This window comes from Euprymna scolopes, chromosome 31, assembly GCF_053919585.1.
Source record: "Euprymna scolopes isolate OS-2025 chromosome 31, ASM5391958v1, whole genome shotgun sequence".
NCBI classification, from domain to species: domain Eukaryota; kingdom Metazoa; phylum Mollusca; class Cephalopoda; order Sepiida; family Sepiolidae; genus Euprymna; species Euprymna scolopes.
Genome location: NC_136512.1, coordinates 2,487,488 through 2,512,569, shown reverse-complemented (window position 1 = coordinate 2,512,569; position 25,082 = coordinate 2,487,488). Strand labels below are relative to the sequence as shown.

The 25,082-nt window shown below is 35.1% G+C and overlaps 1 protein-coding gene across 1 annotated transcript in view; it reads left to right on the top strand.

The window, feature by feature from the left end:
- LOC145255590 (glutathione S-transferase kappa 1-like) overlaps positions 1 to 25,082 on the top strand; it is a 42,109-nt gene that overhangs the window by 10,834 nt on the left and 6,193 nt on the right. Inside the window, exons 2-6 of the mRNA XM_080114068.1 lie at positions 1,518 to 1,599; positions 7,484 to 7,587; positions 14,110 to 14,238; positions 21,427 to 21,462; positions 23,797 to 23,913. Coding sequence (XP_079970194.1) covers positions 1,518 to 1,599; positions 7,484 to 7,587; positions 14,110 to 14,238; positions 21,427 to 21,462; positions 23,797 to 23,913 — 468 coding nt within the window. The remainder of the gene's footprint in view (positions 1 to 1,517; positions 1,600 to 7,483; positions 7,588 to 14,109; positions 14,239 to 21,426; positions 21,463 to 23,796; positions 23,914 to 25,082) is intronic.

The following is a 25,082-nucleotide window of genomic DNA, read 5'->3' as shown; positions in this document are numbered from 1 at the left end:
TGGAACCCCACGACATGTGCGAGATCTTCGCCCAGCTACCGAGGTGCATCATACAACTACAGAAGAAAGCAGTGAAGCGTTTCGCGATGAGCTGCCGATGCACGGATTCAGTGAGCCCCTTCCAGAGACTGATAGCGATACTTCATCTGATGAGGCGGAACCAGATCCAGAGCCCGAATCTGAAACAGTGAATGTACCTCTTCGCAGAAGCACACGCACTAAAAGGCCACCCCCCCCAGTGCTCTCTATGTGATCATCAGATCAGGGGGGAGTGTAACGTGCATCCAGGAGATAAGCGCCCGCGTGTTTGCGTGTTGTGTGGGTACGTGGGAGAGACGGATGAGGGGAAAAAGACTTACCTCGAGACCAGCTCAGCGTTACCGACCAAAAATAGAAAAGAAAGACCAAGATGGCGACCGCCGTCTTTTGTAAAGTATGATGTCTCGCAAAGTCACACGAATTCTCGGAATATGCAAATTTAGCCGGCCTAGAACGACGATAAAAGCGGGTGAGGGGAAAGACGTGGGGCAGTGACGATTGAGTTGGCTGGGGAATCGTGTGGCTGTTGCTTCTTGTGCCGTGTTGAGGATATCTTACCGTGTTAAAGAGAGAGTCGGGCGCCATCTTGAATTTTTCCTTACACTTCTTCCTTACAGAGGTAGTTTTTGGATCAGCTTTGACCCTATATGGACAGTATTTCAATCCAAAAATAGACATTTCACCTACAACATCGTTTGTGACAGAATTGAAACATAAAATGAGTCTTTTCAACTTTACATCAACCAGGAAAGCAAACAAACAAACTTACATCACAAACGACCTTCACACACTTACCAGCACACTAACCAGGTTGCCAGATTATTGTATACTGGTTACTTATAAGCAACAAAGTTTGACTATGCTAATTACTGTATTAGCAAAGCCAATTGCATTCCACCTACATATTGTATCATCCTATGTAAGCATATTGTTTCTTTTTTTCCATTGATTACTTATATTGTTATATTTTGAACTCCCGGGCATCATCGAGTCACCTAAGCGAGGAGATTATTATGATAACGATGTAGGTGTTTTGCGTGTGAAATATCCATTAGAGAAAAAGGAATGTTAGTGAAACGGGTTAGGTATTTTAGAAAAATAAAATATGTTAAATATTTATATCACAACTTTGGAATTTTAGAAATAATAACAAATAGAATTTAGTACAAAAATAATGATCAGGTTAGTGACCCGAGTAGTGACGTCAGAAGAATCAAACAAAGAAAGAGTTTGATTTATGCACATAGTCAGTTTATCTCAACAATGTTCAAAGTGTATTGTTCACTTATCAGAACGCTAACTAGGTTGCTAGATTATTGTATACTGGTTACTTATAAGCAACAAAGTTTAGCTATGCTAATTTATGTATTAGCAAAGCCAATCACATTACAGCTACATCGTATTTTCCTATGTAAACGTTTTGTTTTCTTTTTGTCCATTGATTTCTCGTATTTCACAATGTGCTATTCACGTTCTAGGTGCTTTGTCGTTACAAGAATGTATGGATGATCGATTTACATTTGAAGCCTGTGTTTCTTGGAGGAATCATGAAAAAATCAGGTAAAAAATTCTTTGTTTTTTTTTAAATATTTTATTTATTTATTTATTTTTATCTATTTATTTATTTTTCTTTCTTTGTTTATTTATTTATAGCTAATATATATCATTGGAGCACAGAGTTGGTGCTAGTGTTGTTGTTTAGTGACATTCATTCATTTCCATATGAATTGGATAGCTTTTTTCTCTCAGACTGCTTGCCTTTGGAATTCCATCCCAGCTGCCGGTTTCCCCGACTGCACTAACATGTAGAAGTTTAGATACGATGTGAACAAATACTGAGCAACTCCCTGTTTAGGATACTCCCTTCCTATAAATCTGACCCCTAATCACATTAGGTATTTCAGTGGCAATAGTCTTTACCTGGTGAATAGCATTTTTTTAAAAGATGTAAAAGTTTTGCTGTTTTTTGTTTAATTCGTTTTAGATTTTTTTATTTTATTTATTTTTCAGTTCTTTGGCAGACTGTTATTCTCATCTTCATTGTTATTGTTGTTTCGCCACATTTCAGCCAACTCATCCTCTGGCTTTCTTCAGGTGATTAACTGCGATGAGAAGAGATGTTGCGAGTTTGTCTCTGATGTATCGTTATTTTCATAGAAAGTGTTCAACTGAATATGAATTTTGGCCAGGGTCACATTAATGCACGGACTTGGAGTTTACATTCGTAATACCCTTCCCTTGACTAGAGAAACAAACCTAGAAACGGATGATCAAGCCTTTATGTGCTTTAGACTAATCATGCAACACAACATTAGCTACTTTTACTTTCTCTACCGCTCTCCCTCGACCCAAGACTGCACCATAATAAACAAAGTATCTGACAGCATAGACACAGCACTCTCCTTCGACACTAGCGCCCAAGTACATGTATTTGGCGACTTTAATGTCCATCACAAAAACTGGCTTGGATTCTCTACTTACACAGATGCAGCAGGCAGCGCAACTCATAGCTTCTCTGTATCTCACTCCCTAGCGCAAATTGTTACTTTTCCAACCCGCTTCCCTGATCAGGAAGAACAACACGCATCACTATTAGATCTGTTTTTGACCACAGTTCCTGATGATTGTGTAACGAAAGCCGACAGCCCACTTGGGAACGCTGATCATGCGGTGATAATGGTTGAAATCGCCCTAAACTCTAGACCCAAAACTGAAGAGCCAGTGCTCAAAACAACGAGATACTATAAAAAGGCTGACTGGGAAGCTATCAGAGATCTTATTAGAGACGCCCCATGGGGAAATATTTTTTCTCTTCCTGCTGAACAGTGTGCAACCGAGACCACTGAATGGTTCAAAACTGCAATCGAAGCGCATGTTCCCATGTGGAAATTCTATAGCAAGCCCCACTCTCCCCAATGGTTTACTTCGACTTGCGCAACTGCCATTGCTCAAAGGCAGCATGCATTCCGCAGGTTTAATCGACATAAGTCCAGTTCAAACAGACAGAAGTACATAGAAGCTAGAAGTAACGTTAAGAAAGAAATAGCGACAGCTAAGAGGGAATTTACGGAAACCACGAAAAAACGCATCAAAGCACAAAAACTAGGAACTCGTGACTTCTGGAAAATCTACAACAGTGTAGTAAATAATGGGCAATCAACAATTCCCCCACTAACCAACAATCACGAGGTTCTTTGCTCAGCAACCGAGAAGGCTAACATGCTTGCCAGTCGGTTTTCCTCAAACTCCACACTGGACCCTCTAAACCACCCCCTACCTCAATTTCCTATGCGGACAGACGCCACGCTAGACGACCTAAAAATCACCCCTGCTCAGGTGCATGCTATCATAAAAAACCTTGACACTTCCAAAGCATGTGGACCCGACCTCATCCCAGCTGTGCTATTAAAAAAGTGCTCGGCCGAAGTAGCTCCAGTTCTCTCCAAACTCTACAACAAATGCCTTAATGAATCTTGCTTTCCGAGCTGTTGGAAAACTGCTTCTGTAGTACCAGTATTCAAGAATTCTGGCGAAAGAATTGACCCATTAAATTATCGCCCTATTAGCCTCCTTCCACTTTTTGCCAAAATATTTGAGACCTTAATTAACCATGCTCTAGTCCAGCACCTTACAGATGCTAAACTTCTGACCGACCGTCAATATGGATTTAGACAAGCCCGTTCCACGGCAGACATCCTCACTGTAATCTCTGAACGCATATACCATTCACTGGACAAAGCGGGAGAGGGAAGAGCGGTAGCTCTAGATATATCTAAGGCTTTTGACAGGGTATGGCATGAGGGTCTCTTCAGGAAGATTAGATCTTACGGTATCACTGGTAGAATACTTAACATAATTAAATCCTTCTTAGATAAGAGAAAAATCCAGGTTGTCCTCGACGGTCGTACATCTAAACAATATGATATAAATGCGGGAGTGCCCCAAGGATCTATCCTGGGACCTCTGCTGTTCCTGATATTCATAAATGACCTCCCCGACAAGATTACCTCTGAGATGGGGATATATGCTGATGACACCACACTCTATAGCAGGCACGACAGGAAAACAAATGAACATATATCTAAAGTAATGGCAGAAACACTAGAGGATGACCTCCAATCAGTAGTGGAATGGGGACAAAAATGGATGGTCACGTTCAATGCCACCAAGACAAAACTGGTTTCATTCAATAATTACAAGAAACCTTCTCTACCACCTATAGCAATGGCCAACGACTCTTTATCTGAGAGTACGTCTCTCAAGCTCCTTGGCCTAACGTTCACTGGAAACATGAGTTGGAACAGTTACATCGAGGGCATTGCCAGGGCCGCTGCAAGGAAGGTGGGCTCTCTCTACCGTGCTAGAAAACTTTTAACACCCGAAAGTATCCTGTACCTCTATAAGGCCACTATTCGCCCATGTATGGAGTATTGCTGTCATATTTGGGCCGGTGCATCGGCTACTAGTCTCTCGCTCCTTGACAGGGTTCAAAAGAGAGTCGCAAATCTGATAGGCCCTAAACTGGCATCAAAACTCCAGCCTCTGTCCCATCGTCGAAACGTTGCATCCCTCTGCCTGTTCTACAAGTATTATAATGGTGAATGCTCTGAAGAACTGCAAGCACTTGTGCCCCCACGACGTGAACACCCTCGACAAACCCGACAAGCTGCAAAATCCCACCCCCACACTGTAGAGATCCCTAGATGTAAAAAATCCTTCTACTCCAGTAGTTTCTTCCCCAGAACTGCTAGACTTTGGAATTCCATTCCAGGTCACTGCTTCCCCAACTGTACTGACATGCATAAGTTCAAGTGCAACGTGAACCAACATCTCGCTGCCCTAATCCCTACATAGTACCCCAGTAGATGTTTCCCCTGATAGTAGCCCCCTACACCAAAGTCGCAATGTGCCTTGTTTGGGGTGAAAATGTAATAAAAAAAAAATTTAAAAAAAAAAAAAAATGTTAGAATAACCTGACGGTAAACAGAAATGTATGTAGCAACAGGTGGTGTGATTGAGGTGGAAGATGCTTAAATATCGGCAGATTTCTTTCTCTTCCCTGCAACCTCTTTCCCACAGAAGAGACGTGGCAATCCTATCTCTGCTTTATCGTTATTTTCATGGAAAGTGCTCGTCTGAACTCCAATCTATGGTCCCATCTCGCCAAAATTTCATGAAAAACACTCGTCTGGCTGAAACTACTATCAATAATTTCCCCCACTCTTTATCTGTGCCTAAACATAAACATAGATTTCATGAACAAAGCTTCTTTCTTAGAACTGCACGCCTGTGGAATTGTCTTCCGTTTTCCTGCTTTCCGGCTGACTACAATATGGTTGTCTTCAAGTCTAACGTAAACAAGTTCTTGATGAGCCGTTCCATAAAAGTTAACAAATTTACCGAATTTCCATTACTAACGGTTAATATATTGCCCAATTTCTACTGTACACGCTTTAACCCTTATCCTCGAGTGGCCTCTTGGCCTTGATAATGTGGTGATGCTTGTGTAAAAAGAATAAAAAAATAAATAAAAAATAAAAAAGATAGGAATGCTGAGTTTTATAACTTATCCCCGGTAAATACCTGAAGAAGGCCAGAGGATGTGTTTGCCGAAACATGGTGAAACAACAAAACATGAAAGAATAAAAAACAGAATTTATAGACAAAAAAGCGTCTATTTTATTGATGAAATATATATTTATAACCCTTATCCCCGAGTGGCCTCCGGGCCTTGATAAGTGGTGACTGTAATGATATTGCTGCTCTTTCGTTTTAGTAACTTTTATATACACTCTTTCGTCCGGGTTTCTTGATCTAACTTTTGTATGCACTGATGCATGTGCATAGCAATCTATTAATAAAGTGGGACGCCTTCTTATTCCGTTCCTTTCTTACCAACCAGACACACGTGTTCCAAGTCTCATTATTACACATTCATGCACAACACAGCATGACAGTGACTTCCATGTAATATATATATATATATATATATAACCTTGAAAACTGTATAAAAAATGATAATAATAAAATTTAAAAAAAAGTCTTTTGTTGGAAAATTATTTTGTGAGTCATTTAATCTTCTGCAATCGCTGAATCAACTCGCTTTCACAATAGTCCTAAGTTTTCATGGATCAGCAGTTCTTTACCATCAAAATATATATATTAGTGTTGGGACGATTAATTAGAAGACAGAATTTTTTAAAATCACAACTTTTCGGAGTATCAGAATTGGAAAAATTTTAGGCTAATTTTTCATTTACTATTGTTCTTTTTTTTGCTAAAGAATTCATAGGTTTCATTCAAAGATGCTATATTGTCACCCATAATTAGAGACACTGGACATTGTTTCAGGTCTATCATTTGTTTCTGGTCATTCTTTGTTTTATGGTAGCTTCATCTACATTTTTTTTTTTTTCTAGCAAAAAGTTAAAAAAAATTTTTTTTTTAATATTTTTGTGTCATTGTTTAAACAAAACGTTTTGTAAATAAAACTTCTTTTTTTTTTTACAAAGAAGTCACCACTTATCAAGGCCGGAGGCTACTCGAGGATAAGAGTTAATGAGTGTACTGTAGTCAATGGGGACAATATCGTAGGTTAGATAGGCTTCTTGTAATTGTTAAAGGAGAGCAGCTTAGTCTTACTAGCATTAAATGTTACCATCCATTTACAGGCCCCATTCCATTACGGTCTGAAGGTCATTTTCTAACTATTCTGCAATAGTCTTAGATTTTTATTTTTCACAAAGGAGTCATTACTTATCAAGGCCTGGAGGCCACTTGAGGAAAAGGATTAATGAGTGTAGAGTAGTCAATGAGGACAATATCCTAGTAATCATTAGTAATGAAAATTTAGTAAATTGGATTACTAAAGGGGACGGCTCATCAATAATTTGTTTACGTTGGACTTGAATACGACCATATTGTAGTCAGCTGGAAAGTGGGAAAATGGAAGAGAGTTCCACAGATATGTAGTTCTAAGAAATAAACTTTGTTCATGTAATCTACGCTTAGGTTTAGGCATAGATAAAGAGTGGGGGAAATTATTGATAGTGGTTTCAGATAACGAATGTTTTTTGTGAAAGTCAAGTAAGGGGGACCATAAATTGGGGCTCAGACGAGCACTCGCCATGAAAATAACGGAATTAAATGCATGCTAATTACAAAAATGCTTGTAAATAAAACTGTATTTTTGTTAAAAAAAAAATATGTGAAGGCAAAGTTGCAAACAATAATTTAACCAGAAGTTTAAAAAAACAAAGGTGTTAAAAACAAATGTGTCCTTTTAATAATTTTTTATTTTTGGGTGCCTCAAATGCATTTGATCCATGATTTTTGGTTCTACTCCTATTAATTAATGAATTTCAAAGGCAAACTACGATTAAAATTGAATTTAACTTTTCATAAAAACTATTTACATACAATTTCAACAAAATATCTTTTTAAGGTAACATACCACCAGTAATGGGATGTGCAAACAAAGCCATATATATTCCCAAGGATGTGTATAGAATGAGCAACTATATGAAAGTGGACTTCAAATTTCCTACCGTAAGTATATATCATCCATAATATAAATCTCACCTGTCTGGTGAAATGTACGTACGTATGTTTGTATGTTTGCCTAAAACTTTCGACAGAGGCGATGGAGTTTCACGAGATTGGTATCGTTTTGAAACTCGACCCTTTGGACGACAAATATCAAAGAATTGGCTAAAAACATTAATTCCTTCACTCTCAACTGGACACTTTTCTACAAGGAGGGGCCACTTTTTTTGCTGATATTTTCGAAAGTCACCCCTCTTTTCGATTGACTAGCCCTTATTTAAACCTTTGCCACTTCCGGTTTGGCGATGGGCGCAACAGAAAAACGTCACATTTTATTTTGCACATTCTTTTGAGCCTGCCTGCCTACTACCACTTATTTTTTTTGCTCAACACACACCTCCAAACACCCGGGCAACGCCGGGCACCCAGGCTAGTCTTTATATATACAGTGACATGCATAAGTATTGGATACATGCTATTTTCTGTTATAACTGTAATTTATGTTTGCAATTTTGCCTGATATTTGGTGATTTTAGTTGTATATGGAAGGAAAATTAAAAACTCATGGTTGAATCCATTTTTATTTACCAAAGTTCAAAATTAGTGTTAATCGGCTTTTTAACTCTTTTGGTGAATAAAACTCATGCACAGAACAATGGAAACTTGTTGCAGTTTCAAAGGTTTTATAAGGGAGAGAAGTACATTTATGAGGAGAGAGATCAAAAAGAAGCTAAAATTAATTCCTTACTTAATTCTGGTCGACAAATGAACAAAGTTTGGAGGAAATTAATTTCGATTTTTACATTGTCAGGCACATCTGGTCTGGTCGTTTTCTCAACTCTGTCCTCCTGTGCACCGAACATCTGATGTGATTTTCCCTACTGTAATGGTGATGTTTTGTTTAAGCTAATAGCAATGAATTTTTGAATTTATTATTATTTTTGACATGACAAGTAAGTACTGTAGTTTTGGCTTAAAACCACATATTTAAAAAAAAAATCGATCTGTTGATTATCTTAACAAGCACCATTTATTTATATGGCAGCATACTATCATTATTTTAGCTCTTTAAATTTTTGCAGCATGCTATTGTTTGCCAGAGTTGGCAAAGTGCTCTCCGATTCTCTTGAGCGTCTACAGTAGATATATGCTACATATTTCCTGCCATGACTATTCCCTCTGGAGTATATGATCTGCTTGGATTAGATCTACTGTCTATTTGCCAGAATGTAACAGTTGCTTCTGCTGCCTACAGATTATTTCATGGCTCTTGCCCCACTGCAATACTTAAATACCACCCTGTGCTGGGGCTGAACAAACTAAACCTGCGACAATATACTTTTACATTAGACTATCTGCATTGTCATAATATATATATAATATATACATATAATATATATATACATAATATATATATACATAATGCTCAGAGATGTACCAGAGATCTCCTTTCGTATTGTTCTGCACTCTTGAACATCCTGCTTCAGAATTATGTCGCATAGTGCTTGCTGGAGTTAGCAGGGTGTTCTATGATTCTCTTGAGCATCTACTTAGCAGGGTAGGTTATCTCAATATTCCATAAGAATCTTTCACTTAGTGATTGTAGCAGAATTAGCAATAACCGAAATGAGGGGAAATAAAGAGCTTACCTCGAATACGTTTGTGTTGTGGGCTGAGCAGAAGAGAGTTCCAAGATGGCGTCCATGAGTTTTTATTGGCGTTGACCCCATGCAATTCTCACAGAATCACGTCTGCTCTCATGCGATTATGCAAATATATAAAGGGAGGACGTTGGAAAGCAGTGTCCTGCAGATTGTGTGTAGGTGGTTCTGGCGGTTGGATTGTTCTTTGTAACGAACCACGTATCTGCGAGAAGCGAGTTTTCTTCTGCCTTTTTTTGTCTCCTTCTTCTTCTTTCTCTACGGTCATTACCCCCAAGAAATCCCTCTCTTCTAGAGGTGGGTGGAGCAGGGCGAAACTGACTATTTCCTATCTTTGTTCCTGATTTTTTGCTTACTACATTTTGCTACATGTTTCAGCAATCTACTTCACTAACTGCATCATGTGATCTGTACTACATATACCCTGCTGCAACCTTGTTCCCTCTGGAGTATATGATCTGCTTGGGTTAGATTTGCTGTCTACTTTCTGGAATCTAACATTTGCATCTGTTGTTTACAAATTATTTCATGGTTCTTGCCCCACCGCAATCCTTAAGTACCGCCCTGTGCTGCAGCTGAGCAGACCAAACCTGTGACGATTTACATTCACATTAGACCATCTGCATAATCACACTGGTGTTTGTTGAGAGATGTACCATCAATCTCATTTCGCATTGTGTTCTGTAGTCCTGTGTGAATTGTGTGAATGAACATGTATCATTGTCACATTTACAGAGTTCTGTATTCGCTAACTATCATGATATTCTTAAGTTTTATGCATTCCCTGATTAGCTTAGTAGCCTCTGTCTATTGCTAACAGTTTTATGACCATGGCTTGATAAAATAAATAAATAAATAAACACTTTAAAATCAGTTAACAAATGAATATATTTTACTCATAAAACAATTTTGCACTAAAGTTAAGAAATAAAAAAAGTCGTACAAGAAACACGTTTTATTCATATAAGTTGTATCAGATATTCAGCGTTCTTCTATAATCCAATTTTTTCCTCATCTAAAACCTTAATTCTCAATACATAAAGATTAGATAAGAAACAAAAATCTATTAATTTTGTAAACGAGATCGTAAAAAAAATCACAACACTTAACAATGTATATAACAATTTAAACAAACGGTTTATTACAAATTTTATATCTTTTTATATTTAAACATTATCGCCCCATTAGCCTCCTCCCACTTTTCGCCAAAATATTCGAGACCATAATTAACCATGCTCTAGTCCGGCACCTTACAGATGCTAAACTTCTGACTGACGAACAATATGGATTTAGACAAGACCGTTGCACAGCTGACATCCTCACTGTAATCTCTGAACGTATATACCATTCACTGGACAAAGCGAGGGAGGGCAGAGCAGTAGCTCTAGATATATCTAAGGCCTTTGACAGGGTATGGCACAAGGGTCTCCTCAGGAAAATTAAATCATATGGTATCATTGATAGAATACTTAACATAATTAAATCCTTCTTAGATAAGAGAAAAATCCAGGTTGTCCTCGACGGTCATACATCTAAACAGTGTGATATAAATACGGGAGTGTCTCAGGTGTCTATCCTTGGACCTCTATTGTTCCTAATATGATCTCCCCGACAAAACTGCCTCTGAGATGGGTATATATGCTGATGACACCACGCTCTATAACAGGCATGACAGGAAAACAAATGAACACATATCTAAGGAAATGGCAAAAACACTAGAGGATGACCTCCAATTTGTAGTGGAATGGGGACAAAATGGATGGTCACATTCAATGCTGCCAAGACTAAACTGGTTTCCTTCAATAATTACAATAGCAATGGCCAGTGACTCCCTGTCTGAGAGTACATCTTTCAAGCTGCTTAGCCTAATGTTCACAGGAAACATGAGTTGGAACAGTTATATTGAAAACATTGCCAGGGCCGCTGCGAAAAAGGTAGGCTCTCTCTACCGTGCTAGAAAACTACTAACACCCGAAAGTATCCTGTACCTCTATAAGGCCACTATTCGCCCATGTATGGAGTATTGTTGTCACATTTAGGCTGGTGCATCTGCTGCTAGTCTCTCGCTCCTAGACAAGGTTCAAAAGAGAGTCGCCAATCTGATAGGCCCTGAACTGGCATCTAAGCTTCAGCCTCTATCCCATCGACGAAACGTTGCATCCCTCTGCCTGTTCTACAAGTATTTTAATGGTGAATGCTCTGATGAACTGCAAACACTTGTGCCCCCACGACGTAGACACCCTCGACAAACCCAACAGGCAGATAAATCCCACCCCCACACAGTAGAGATCCCTAGATGTAAATGATCTTTCTACTCCAGTAGTTTCTTCCCCAGAACCGCTAGATTCTGGAATCCATTCCAGGTCCCTGCTTCTCTAACTGTACTGACATGCAGAAGTTCAAGTGTAACGTGAACCGACATCTTGCTGCCCAAATCCCAACATAGTGCCCCAGTAGTTGCTGACCCTGACAATTGTTAAATGCTCACTAATGGGAAGCATATTGATAATGCAGATTTGGGGACTTGATGGAAACATATCCAAAATGTCTATCATCACTTTATTCTTTCATAAGCCAATTTTTTTTCACGGTTAAATCTTAATTTTCCATACATAAATATTAGATTAGAGGTACCTATAAAGAATCACGTATAACAATTTATAACTTCTTTGGTGCACACCAGTAATCATCCCATGACACGCTGATGTGTTGTATCACGGTGGTTGGAAACCACTGCCTTAAACAGAGAAACCCAGACAATGGAATGAGAAGAGATGCTTTCTCCATACTGGGTAGAATTCCACATGAGTGAATATACATGGTCCGTGCGAATTTTCAATGTCCATTTTCAAGGAATTTTCCAGCCTTTTCAAAGTTTTTCAAGACCTTTTCCAGATAAGATGCAAGTTTTCAAAACAAAATTTAGTGTTTGTCTTACAATCTATAGCGATTTAAAAAGTGGTAAAAAATAAAATATACAACAAATAAATTTTACCATAGCCAATAAAAGTTACTTTGCAAGCTACCTGCATCATTTTTTGGTGTTTTTAAGTTGTTTTAACTGCTTTTTATTTCATCTCAAATATTAATTCTGTTTAGGACTTTTAATTTCCAACCAAGAGAGCTGCCATCTTGTCCATTTTTTTCTTTTTTTGCCCGGCCGGCCTAATTTTAAATTATCACAATTTTTTTTTTTTGGGGGGGGGATTCACTATTACAAAGTCCTGTCTGTGCAAGGAAAGTTTTTTTTGTTAGAGAGAGGGGGGGTGTAATTTTAATTATAGCGACCGCACTACTCCTCCCTACTTAAAAAATTATAAAATCAATTTATAAATGAGAATAAAAATAGACGGCGATTTCAATCTTTACCATGAAACTACCAAAGGTAGGTTTGTGATAAAGGGACATAACTCTTGTAATCACAATACTATGTAATTTAAAAACAATGTGTTTCGATTTTATTTTCAATATTTAAAAATATTTTAATGGTATTTTTATTGATACTTAAAAAATAATTTCATAGTATTTATTTCGATTTTATTTTTAATATTTTGACACAAATTTTTACCGGACATGAAGAATACAATTTTCAAGGCATTTTCAAGAAATTTTCCATATTTTTAAGGATTTTTCAAGAAAATACTAGAAATAAAGCCTTTTCAAGGCAAAGGTAAAAATTCAAGGAATTTTCAAGTCTGTACGATCCCTGATATAAGGTGATTCTGTCTTAAATTCGATACTCTATATGGTAAAAACCACCACGAGTGTAAGTAAAACCATTTAAATTTTCTTCCATTTTCCATTTCATTTTGTTCTACCTTGTGATGCCAGACATTCACCCGCTATCTCATACATTACAACCGAGAGATCTTTTTAAGATCCTGACCATCCCTTCAAATGCAACTGTTTGTATTTCTCTTGTACTTGGTTCACCGGGTATATTTGCCAGGTACTTTTTGAAATTCTTTTTCATGAGTTTGGTTGTGCCTATAATTACTGAAATGATGGAGATCTTCCTAAGATTCCAATTTCTTTTCATGTTGCACATCAAACTTTGGTATTTTGCGGTTCCTTTCCTTCCAGCTCTGTCAAACTTAGCATCATTGGGAACACTAACTTCTACTAAGGTTGCCTCTTTCTCCTTGTCCCATATCACTATGTTAGATTTAATAGATCTGTTCTCTGTACGGATTGCATAGTCATAGTCGATGGTGTATGACTTATTTCCAACTGTTCTTTCTGGTAAACACATATATATAATTAATAATTATTATAACAAAATAAAAATGCTTAAAATATTATATGATAATATAAAATATAATAAATTACTTAATTAAAAGAAATAAAAATAAAAGATTATATAAAATAATATAAAAAGTATTATTTAAAAATTTGGATGTAAAACTTTTTTTTTTATTTTAGCGTTTCTGGAGATTTTTAAAAGTAGAACAGAAAAAGATTCTTTTTCTGTTTTTTTAGAAAATTCTAATTATCGACAACTATAAATAGCGAACGGTTGCTATTTATAATCAGTTATAATACAGCACTGGGATGTGTTCGTAGGCAAGATGAATGATCTTAAAATAAAAACATCAGTCATCAAGCCTTGACCTTGGGCCGTCATTACCATCCTCTCCTGATCACAGTCGAGTGATCCTCTTTTCAGCCTTTGTTTTTCATTGTATCTTCTCTTATGTAATGTCACAAGTCTGCATTTGTCAATATGAAAATAAAATATGTTTTGTATTTGAGCATATTTTTCATCCATTTCATTGATTTTGATATATATGTTTTTCTCGAACAAGATGATAAATGTATTGAAAAGAAATACAAGAAAGTATTTGATTTTTTGTTCTATTTCCAGGACACTTTTGGTACAATGTTCGACAAAGGAAGTCTAAAAGCCATGCGTTTTGTCACCGCTGTTGATATGATAGATTCCAGTTTCACAGAGAATGTGAGCCGGATTTTATGGAGTCGAATCCATCGTAACGTATGTTTTGTTTTTTGGTGTTTTAAAACTAAACTTTCATCCTAGCATCATTCAAGTTAAAAGCAACATAATAATTAGATTAAAAAATTAGTAAAATATGATTAAAATTACTAAGAAAAATTATGGTTAAAATATGCTTCAAATTACTAAACATAACCAATATGGGTAAAATATGTTTAAAATAATTAAGAATAATTAATATGGTTAAAATATGTTTTAAATAATTAAAAATAATTAATATGATTAAAATATGTTTTAAATAATTAAAAATAATTAATATGATTAAAATATGTTTTACATAATTAAGAATAATTAATATGGTTAAAATATGTTTTAAATAATTAAGAATAATTAATATGATTAAAATATGTTTTAAATAATTTAGAATAATTAATATGATTAAAATATGTTTTAAATAATTAAGAATAATTAATATGATTAAAATATGTTTAAAATAGTTAAGAATAATTAATATGGTTAAAATATGTTTTAAATAATTAAAAATAATTAATATGATTAAAATATGTTTTAAATAATTAAGAATAATTAATATGATTAAAATATGTTTAAAATAATTAAGAATAATTAATATGGTTAAAATATGTTTATAATAATTAAGAATAATTAATATGGTTAAAATATGTTTAAAATAATTAGGAATAATTAATATTGTTAAAATAGGTTTTAAATAATTAAAAATAATTAATATGATTAAAATATGTTTTAAATAATTAAAAATAATTAATATGATTAAAATATGTTTAAAAAAATTAAGAATAATTAATATGGTTAAAATATTATTTAAATAATTGAGAATAATTAATATGGTTAAAATATGGCTAAAGTAATTAAGAATAATCAATATGATTAAAATATGATTAAAATGACTAAAAAATATTAATTATGGTTAAAATATGGTTAAAATGACAGGATAATTAATATGATTAAAATATGTTTAAAATGATTAATAAAAAATAATATGGTTATAATATGTTTAAAATGATAAAGAATAATTTATATGGCTAAAATATGATTAAGAATGATTAAGAATAATTAATATAGTTAAAATAACTAATAAAAATTAATATGGTTAAAATATGTTAAAAAAGACTAAGAATAATATGGTTAAAATAGGTTTAAAATGATTAAGAATAATGAATATGGTTAAAATGACTAAAAATAATTAATATGATTAAAATATCTTTAAAATGATTAAACATAATTAATACGGTTAAAATATGTTTAAAATGATTAAGAATAATTAAGGTGATTAAAATGGTTAAGAATAATTAATATTGTTAAAATGGTTAAGAATATTTTATACTGTTAAAATAGGGTTAAAATATTAATAATTAATATGGTTAAAATATGGTTAAAATGACTAAGAATAATTAATTTAATTAAAATACAGGGTGAAACGATAAAAGTGTTGCCCTAAACTTTTATAGAAAAAAATCCATAAGATAACTTGATTTTCTAATAGAGCTGAATCTATTAAATGTAACCGCCTCCAGTCTCAATCATTGCTTTAATACAGGCCTGAAACTAGGAGCATGCCTTTTCCAAAAACACCATTCCACCTTGTATGTTTAAAATAACTAAGAATAATAATTATGGTTAAAATATGCTTAAAATGACAAAGATAAATTAATATAGTAAAAATATGTTCAAAATGACTAAGAATAATTAATATGGTTAAAATACTGTTAAAGTAACTCAAAATAATATGGTTAAAATATGATTAAAATGATTAAAAATAATTAATATGGTAAAAATATGTTAAAAATGATTCAGAATAATATGATTAAAATGTTTAAAATGACTAAGATTAATTAATATGGTTAAAGTATGGGTAATATGACTAAAAATAATATGGTTAAAATAGTCAAGAATAATTTATATGGTTAAAATATGTTTAAAATTAAGAATAATTAATACTGTTAAAACACGTTTAAAATACTGAGAATAAGTAAGATGGTTAAAATGGTTAAGAATAATTAATATGGTTAAAATATAGTTAAAATTATTAAAAATAAATACCATGGTTAAAATGTCTAAGAATAATAAATTAATTATGGTTAAAATATGGTTAAAATGACTAAAAATAATTAATATGTTTAAAATAATTAATGATAATTAATATGGTTAAAATATGTTCAAAATGACTAAGAATAATTAATGTGGTTAAAATATGGGTAAGAATGATAAAAATGGATTAAGGATACTGCAGTGTTGTATCCTTGTTTTACAAATAATTTTTTTAAACTTATTTTCACATTAATTAAACCAGTCACACTGAGACATACGTGGCAACTATGATTACTAATATAAACTCTATTCAAACATCATTTTATCTAATTTATAAAACTCACCCATAAAAAATGTCTGTCTGTCTGTCTCCATATTTTCAAACTATCTCTTCTGAAACTAAAAATCGCAGAGCGGCACTAGTGACCTCAAATTATTGGATTTTTTATAGACCGTTCTTTTATGGGTCTTTAGCTGATTAAAATAGTTTTTAAGGGGTCAGGTCAAAGTTGAAAAAATCGTTATACATTTTGTACATTCATCTTAGTTTATTTTTAATCAGTTCATATGCGTGTCACGTTGATACAATGGTAACATCACCAGCTTTGAATGCTACAGTTTTGCTTTCGGTTTCAATTCTAGCTGATGGTACCCAAATAATTTTTTTTTTTTTTAAATCACGATTCTATAATGATATATACGAAATCTGGAAAAATTAAAATCTCATATTTATATCATATTTATAGCAGGTATCCAAAATGGAAAGTTCTGCAGAAAGATATTTGTTTACATTACATTTAAACTTCAGTATTTTGATTATATATATAGCATAATCACATTGATACATAGGTTCCTGCTAGATCACCAAAGTTAAGCAATGATGAGTTTGGCTAATACCAGATGGGTGACCATTTGGGAATACTAGGTGCTGTATAGGGTGACAGGACACCACTAAAGGAAAAATTAGGCGCTTCCTTCTCTCCACTAGTCTGTGAGAGACTCCTGTCAAGGTTGAGAACCCACTTCAGCCCCCTGATCAGGATAACATGGTCATGGAAAGCAGGTGACTGATATAATATGGAAGCAATCAGAAATAATTCTGTTCATGGTTTTGTATTTCGTTGTGCTGGGCAGAAGATTTCTTTGGCTACAATGGTCAGAACAATCGGCCAATATGGGCACTGCTCGGACATAAAGATCTGCAACGTACTGTCTGTACAACAACAAAGAAAGCTGTGGCAATACATCAAAACACTTTCAAGAAAACAGTGTAAATGGGGTTCTGAATAATGAGCAACAATGAATTCATGAATGCCCTGAAGAAGCAAGATAGATGGAGAGTCATAGTCGTCAATGTCTGAACCAGGCAGGACACCATTTGAAATAAATTAACTTTTGGTAAGATTAGTGAACAGATAGGGAATTCTAAAAGCAACTTTCCGCACTTGTACTCCATTAACGAAAATATTCCATCAGTAATTCACAACTAGCAGCAAAATCTCGCTCCTTCACTGTAGAGGACAAATTTCTATTCTGATTGCTTCTTTCCTTTGACCACTTGCTTTTGTAATGCACTTCCTGCTTAAATGGAATCTGCGCAAACATCTTATTACCTCCCTATTAAAGTAGTTCTTTAAGCTTGGTAGTAATATATCTTGTTTAGAGCAATTAAAAACTAAAATAGTAATAAATATTTTGTCACAATATGATTTTATGACACATCACTTAATAAGTCCCGGGCCTGACATATAGATTGTGATTTTCATAAAAGTATTAACTTTCAAATAGCACGTTTTAAAATTTGAGCTCAATCAGATTATTAGTTTACAAATTACAGTTATTTAAGTAAAACTCGTATTGCAAATTTTCAAAACTGGAAAAATACGAATTCCATGTGTTGATAAAACATTGCTTTCTGATGAGGAAAAATACTGTTCAAACAAAACAATGGCTTCATAAGTGTTATTTGAACTCTACTTCATTGGAAACGATGATTAAGAGGTGGTATGCTAACTGTGGTAGCATCCTGCTGAACACTCAGATCTGGCAAATACTGGCTATTTGTAGACCTCAAAAGAATGCTTCAGAGAAAGAGATTTGACTCCAATAAAGATATGGTATTATAAACTGGACGTACTTTAATCCCAAATACAAATTGTTCTACAAAAATGGCATTGAAGGAAACCATGTTGATAAAATCAAATTTTGTCTAAACGTTATTGTTTTATTAGTTAGGATTGGAGTTAGGGTTAGATCATTTTTTTTTTTTTTTTTTTTTACATGGTGGTCACCACTTATCAAGGCCCGGAAGCCACTCAGGGATAAGGGTCATTGCAAGTACAGTACGTTAGTGTGGAGATTTAATGAAGTGTTTACTTAAGAGGGCGGTTCATTAGGAATTTGTTAACGTAGGACTTGAAGACATCAAAGTTGTAGTCAGGTGGGGAGCAGGAAGACAGAACAGAGTTCCACAGGCATGCAGTTCTAAGAAAGAAGCTTTGTTCATGGAATCTACATTTTGATTTAGGCACAGGTAAAGAGTGGGGGAAATTTTTCACAGTGGATTCAGAGATTGGAGCTCAGACGAGCACCTGCCACGTTGCAAGCCTGTCTTTGTTTTATCGTTATTTCCATGGCAAGTGCTCGTCTGAGCTCCAATCTCTCGCCCCCCCCCCTCGCCAATCTTTCACGAGAAACACCCGTCTGACTGAAACTACTGTCAATAATTTTCCCCACTCTTTATCTGTGCCTAAATCCAAACGTAGATTCCATGAGCAGAGCTTCTTTCTCAGAAGTGCACGACTGTGGAACTCTCTTCCGTCTGCTTGTTTCCCACCTGACTACAACTTGGATGTCTTCAAGTCCAACATAAACAAATTCCTGACAAACCGCTCCCTTAAGTAAGACACTCTATCAAATCTCCAATACTAATGATTACTACAATACTATCTCATTGATTACTGTACACGCAATGACCCTCATCCCTGAGTGGCCTCCGGGCCTTGATAAGTGATGACCGCCATGTAAATGAATGCAGTTATTACTTGTTTGACCTACTTTTTGCCTTTTTAAGGCAAAATTTTGATTACATTTCACTTATGTAGAAAACCCTTGGGCAGCACTGGATAGGGATAGCTTGTGTATATATGTCTATTTATATAAAATTCAGTATGTGTGTAAAGGTATCATTCCTAAACTAATTAACTGATCATTATCAGTTTGGTTATCAATTTTGAATAAACAGCTTGGGCTGTAATGTGAGCTATATTTAGTTTTATGTAAAGGAGGTAAAAAGTTTATTTGAACTCTCATTCAAATGTGTGCAGACATGTGGGATGACTGAAAAGTCTGATTTTAATGAGTTAATATTGTCAGCTATGGGTGGTGAAGCCATGTGCGTTCCCCTCTACCACTATTCCCAATGCTATTTGCTGTGGTTTTCCATTCGTCTTCATCTCTTCTCATTCTTATTCTGGCTGTGTCGTCTTGGCGATTGCTGAGGGTGCGAACACTAGCTTACAAGTATAAAAATAAAATATAACAATGCAAACAACTCTGTGTACATTGTGTATAAATCATTTGTGTTCTGAATGTGTGTGTTAAAGATTGATCAGTTCATCTCCTCATCTGAAACTCTCTCCCACTACTCCAAGCTGCAACCTGTTGTCAACTACCACAAACTCAAAACTGTCTGTAAACTAACTCTGACTCTTAAATTTATTTACCAAAATATTGGAAATCCTATGTCCGGTCTTTTGTTTAAGAGTGACTGATAAGCAGATAATGACTCACCCCCTCAGGTACTCCCGGCTGACCACCTATTCCATTTGCAACTACCTTTGTGCCATGGTTTTATTTACTTCAAACAACTTTTTCCTTTCTTTTTATGAATCACTTCCTAACACTCCCTGAGAGGCGGTGGCATAGTATCATATTGGGACTTATTGGATGATGTGCTATTTATTTTTCCCCATTTTTTTTTGTTTTCTTTATTTAGTCGACCTCATTTTTTCATGACTAGTACATAAAACAATGCAAACTCAAAATTGTAATCAAAATCGTAGTTTATTGACTCAAAATCATAAATCCTATGTCTGACCTTTTGTCTAAAAGTAACCAATAGTCAAAAATAAATAAATAAATAACTTGCCAGCTGAACACCAATCCCATTTCTGACTTTGTGTGACTTGGTGTATCATTTCTAAACATTTTCATGTTTTTTGATCCCCGACAAAAGGAGGGTGAACCTGTAAATTCAACCTTGTCCGTTTGTCCGTTTGTCTGTCTACACTGTTCTCTTGGAATTTTAAAAAATTTTGTACAAACATTAAACATGATATGAGTAAAAAAGTCACAGAACGGATTTTACAGGAAAACTTTGGCCCCCCCACCGTGGTGCCTTCGGATTAAAATGGCTAAAATTGACACTTTTGTGCTTATTAAAAAAAATTCATGCTTTGCATTTTTATAAAACTTTCTGAAAAGTTATAACTAACTGATTTCTATATAATTTTGTTTGTCTATACTTTGTGATAACCATTGGGTGTGTCTCAGGGACTCTTTTAGGGCTAATAAAAGCAATCCATTTTTGGAACTATTTTACCATATTTATCCAAAATTTTCTGTGTATGTCTATTTAGCAGTTTGACATGGTGCTGAACTCAAATTTAAATATGTTAAGGCTTTGGGATCTTTTGGGGCTAAATGGGGGGGGGGCCAAATGATGGACTTAGTCATTTCATTTTTTTGCATGGTGCAGAACTCAAATTTAGATATGTTAAGGCCTAAAACTGCACCGTTTGTTCATTTTCACCAGGATTTGGCGTCCCCTAGGAACTTTTGGAGCTAAATGGGCGGGAGGAGGGGGTGCTGAACTTAGTCATTTTTTTATGCCTCGTTCACTGTGCACTCACGGGGAAGTACGCATGCTTCACTTGTTTTTTTTTATTCTCTGACAACTTTTTCTTCTAATTCTCTTGGGTGATGGGGGGTCCATAGTATCAGATCAGGACTTATTGAATGATGTTCTACAATCATTTATTTTTCCTCTTTGTTTTTTTGTTCAGTTTTCTTCATTTGCTTAACATCATTTCTTTTCATGATTAGAACATGATGAAATAGATTTTTTTTAAAAACTAATTTTTAAACATTTTCTTAAAGGACGAAGATATAACAGAAGTTGCAAGTTTTCAATTGGTAAGTTTTATAATTTCAATCGATTTTGTTCAATAATTTAATAGCCAAGCCACACTGAAATAATTAAATTTATCTTTCAAGATCCTAATTTAAAAAATAATTAAAAAAATATTACACTTTGGTTCGGTTAATTTAATGGCCAAGCCATACGAAAAAAGCTAAATTTCTTTCACATATACTATTTTAAAAAATAATAAAAAAATATTGTCGCTTCTATATTATACAAAAAAAGGGTAGCTGGTTAGTGAAAAAAAGCAGCAGCAGCCATTAAAGCATGTATGCAAATTGGCAAGTGTGGATGCACTGAAGTCATGGGAAGAATAAGGAGAGAAAGAAAAAGTGTGAAGCCGTGAAAGTGCTTGCAATGGCTGCGTTAAGTGGTGGGGAGAGAGACTTTTTAAAAGCTCATGCTATACAGCAAAGCGTTATAAAACGTGTGTGCATGAAAACATTTTTGAAACGTAATGAAATGCATTATCTTGTAATGCCGTAAATGACAAAGTTCACTCTGATTCTCTCTCCTCTGATCTTGAGCGCGTGGTACAGTGGGGGAAGAGGTGGCTGGTTACTTTTAATGCATCTAAAACCAAGCTCCTATCTTTACGTCATCAACGCTCTGATCCCCATCTGGCATCAATTGAAATGGATGGCTCTCGTCTAGGAGAAGCTCCATGTTTTGATAAGCTTCTGGACTTGACCTTTACTCCTGACCTGAAATGGAACATGTATATCAAGTCTGTTGCCAAGGTCGCTGGAAAAATGGTGGGATCCTTCTACCGCTCTAGAAGATATTTCACTGCTCATGCAATTCTCTATCTATATAAAAGCCAAGTACATCCAAGGATGGAGTACTGGCTTAGTGGGGGATGCCCCTTTCTCTTCCCTGCAACCTCTCTCCTACAGGAGAGACGTTGCGAGCCTGTCTTTGTTTTATCGTTACTTCCAAGGCATCGTCTGAGCTCTAATCCCTGCCCTCCCCTTGCCAATCTTTCACAAAAAACACCCATCTAGCTGAAACCACTGTCAAAAATTTTCCCCACTCTTTATCTGTGCCAAAACCAAAACGTAGATTCCATGAACAAAGATTCTTTCTTAGAAGTGCAGGCCTGTGGAACTCTGTTCCGTTTGCCTGTTTCCCACCTGACTACAATCTGGATGTCTTCAAGTCTAGCATAAACAAATTCCTGATGAACCGCCCCCTTAAGTAGACACTTTATCAAATCTCAACACTAATGTACTGTTCACGCAATAACCTTATCCTCGAGTGGCTTCTGGGCCTTGGTAAGTTGTGACCACCTTGTAAAATAAAAAAAAAGAACTACAAATAAATGCTTTTCATTTGTATTTAAATTAAAAAATGCTGAGTCGGATTTTTATTTCTTTCCTTTTTTTTTATTTGTTTGTTCCTTTGCGATGGTACCAGGCAACGTGCGGGTTCGAGTGGTTGAGATACAGCGACACAGTTAAAAAGTAACAGTCATGTTATAAAAGATTTCTTTTTTGCATTTTCTTTCTTTTTTTTTTTTTTTTTAATACAGAATGCCCCTTTTTGGGGAGCTGAATTTCCCTACATTAAAAACCAAAGGAGCTAAAACTAATATTTCTGTTAATTGCATTTTTGTATCATCTTTCTATGTTCAATTCGAAGGGGGGGGGGTCATTGCCTTCTTGTAATAATGGTGTGGAGAACCATAGCAATAAGTGCCAACCATTCGAACCTGAAACTTGTCCGGTATGAAAAATAAGATAAATGCAAATTCAGGCACTATCATGGTTCGAGGTAACGGTATAAAAAGACGTTTTTTTCCCTATTCCACAGCAGTGACATTCTTTTTTTTTTCATGCACATAAGGTCGTTGTCAATTGGGAAGAGGATGAAAAGAGAATTACGATGGCTGCGGTGAGGGAGAAGAATTCCGAATCCGACCCTTTTTTTCTGCTTTCACTGCTTTGAGAATAAGCTAACGTTTTGTCGTGAAAGAAACACGAACACAATATCAACATCGTTTGCTCTCAACTCGAACAAATTAACGTGACTAAAATAGGGATTAACTCACGGAGAAAAACTGTAGACAATCTTTTACTCCTCCTGTGGGGGTGTGAGGTATTGATTTTCTGACCGTGATATCATCCTTCCAAACATTAGAAGGAGAAATTTTTCTAAAGAAACTTTTTAATTTTTGTTTTAATTCAGAGTGACTCATTTTGGGGAACTGAATTAACCCACCTTAAAAAAATGGCCTTGTGTCTAACTCTGTTCTCATGGGGAGCAAATAAATAGGGATATTGTTATTATTTGTCCAATCCTCAACATCCTTATTTTTTTCTTTCTAGGTTGGCAAGCAAGTGGGAATAGAACCTGAGATGTTAAATAAAGCCATTTCCACAATTACAGATGCTACCATTAAGAAAAGACTTACAGACTACACTGATGAAGCGCTGGAAAAAGGGGTAACTATCTTTTTTTACTGGATGCAAATTATGGTTTAATGCCAGATATTGAAAAAAAAAAAATTTTCATTTGATATAACGAAATCTATTCCTCAGTCGAGATTTGGTATCTATCTTTCTATCTACCTATCTAACTGAAACTAAAACTATACTACTACTTTTATTACTAATGGAGATTTGGTATCTGTCTGTCTGAAGCTGCACCTATACTATCATTTTTATTAATTGTACTTCTATTACTAATGGAGATTTGATATCTGTTTGGCTGAAGTTGAAACGAAACTATTACTTCTATTAATTGTACTATTGTACCATCTTTCCATTTTCTGTTCAGAATGATGTGGGAGGGAGGGGTTAGTGTAACTTATGAGACTATCCTCCCAGGCATTACCTCCTCCTTTGAGGGGGATAGTATTTGTTTGTTTTGTGATCATAATACCATATATATATATATATATATATATATATATATATATATATATATATAATTGTTTTTATGTTCATTTTTTTTTTTTTTTTTTTTTACAGTGGTCATCACTCACTTATAAAGGCCCGGAAGCCACTCAGGGATAAGGGTTATTGCAAGTACATTACGTTAGTGTGGAGATTTGATGAAGTGTTTAATTAAGGGGGCGGTTCATTAGGAATTTGTTAACGTTGGACTTGAAGACATCCAAGTTGTAGCCCAATGGGAAGCAGGCAGACGGAACAGAGTTCCACAGGCGTGCAGTTCTAAGAAAGAAGCTCTGTTCATAGAATCCGCGTTTTGATTTAGGCACAGATAAAGAGTGGGGGAAATTTTTCACAGTGGATTCAGCTAGACGGGTGTTTTTCGTGAAAGATTGGCGAGGGGGGACCAGAGATTGGAGTTCAGACGAGCACCTGCCATGGAAATAACGATAAAACAAGGATAGGCTCGCAACGTCTCTTCTGTGGGAGAGAGGTTGCAGGGTAGAGAAAAGGGCATCCCCCACTAAGCCACAAAGTCTATTTTGTACTCTGTCAAGGCAGGATAGGCTGTTTTTAGCAGCTCCTGCCCAGATATGGCAACAGTATTCCATCCTTAACTTTAACATTGTTATTATCGATTTGACATTTTCTAATTCAAACTTCTAATTTAAAATAGCAAAAGTTAAGTGAAAACAAGGGTGCTAAGTCATTACGAAATA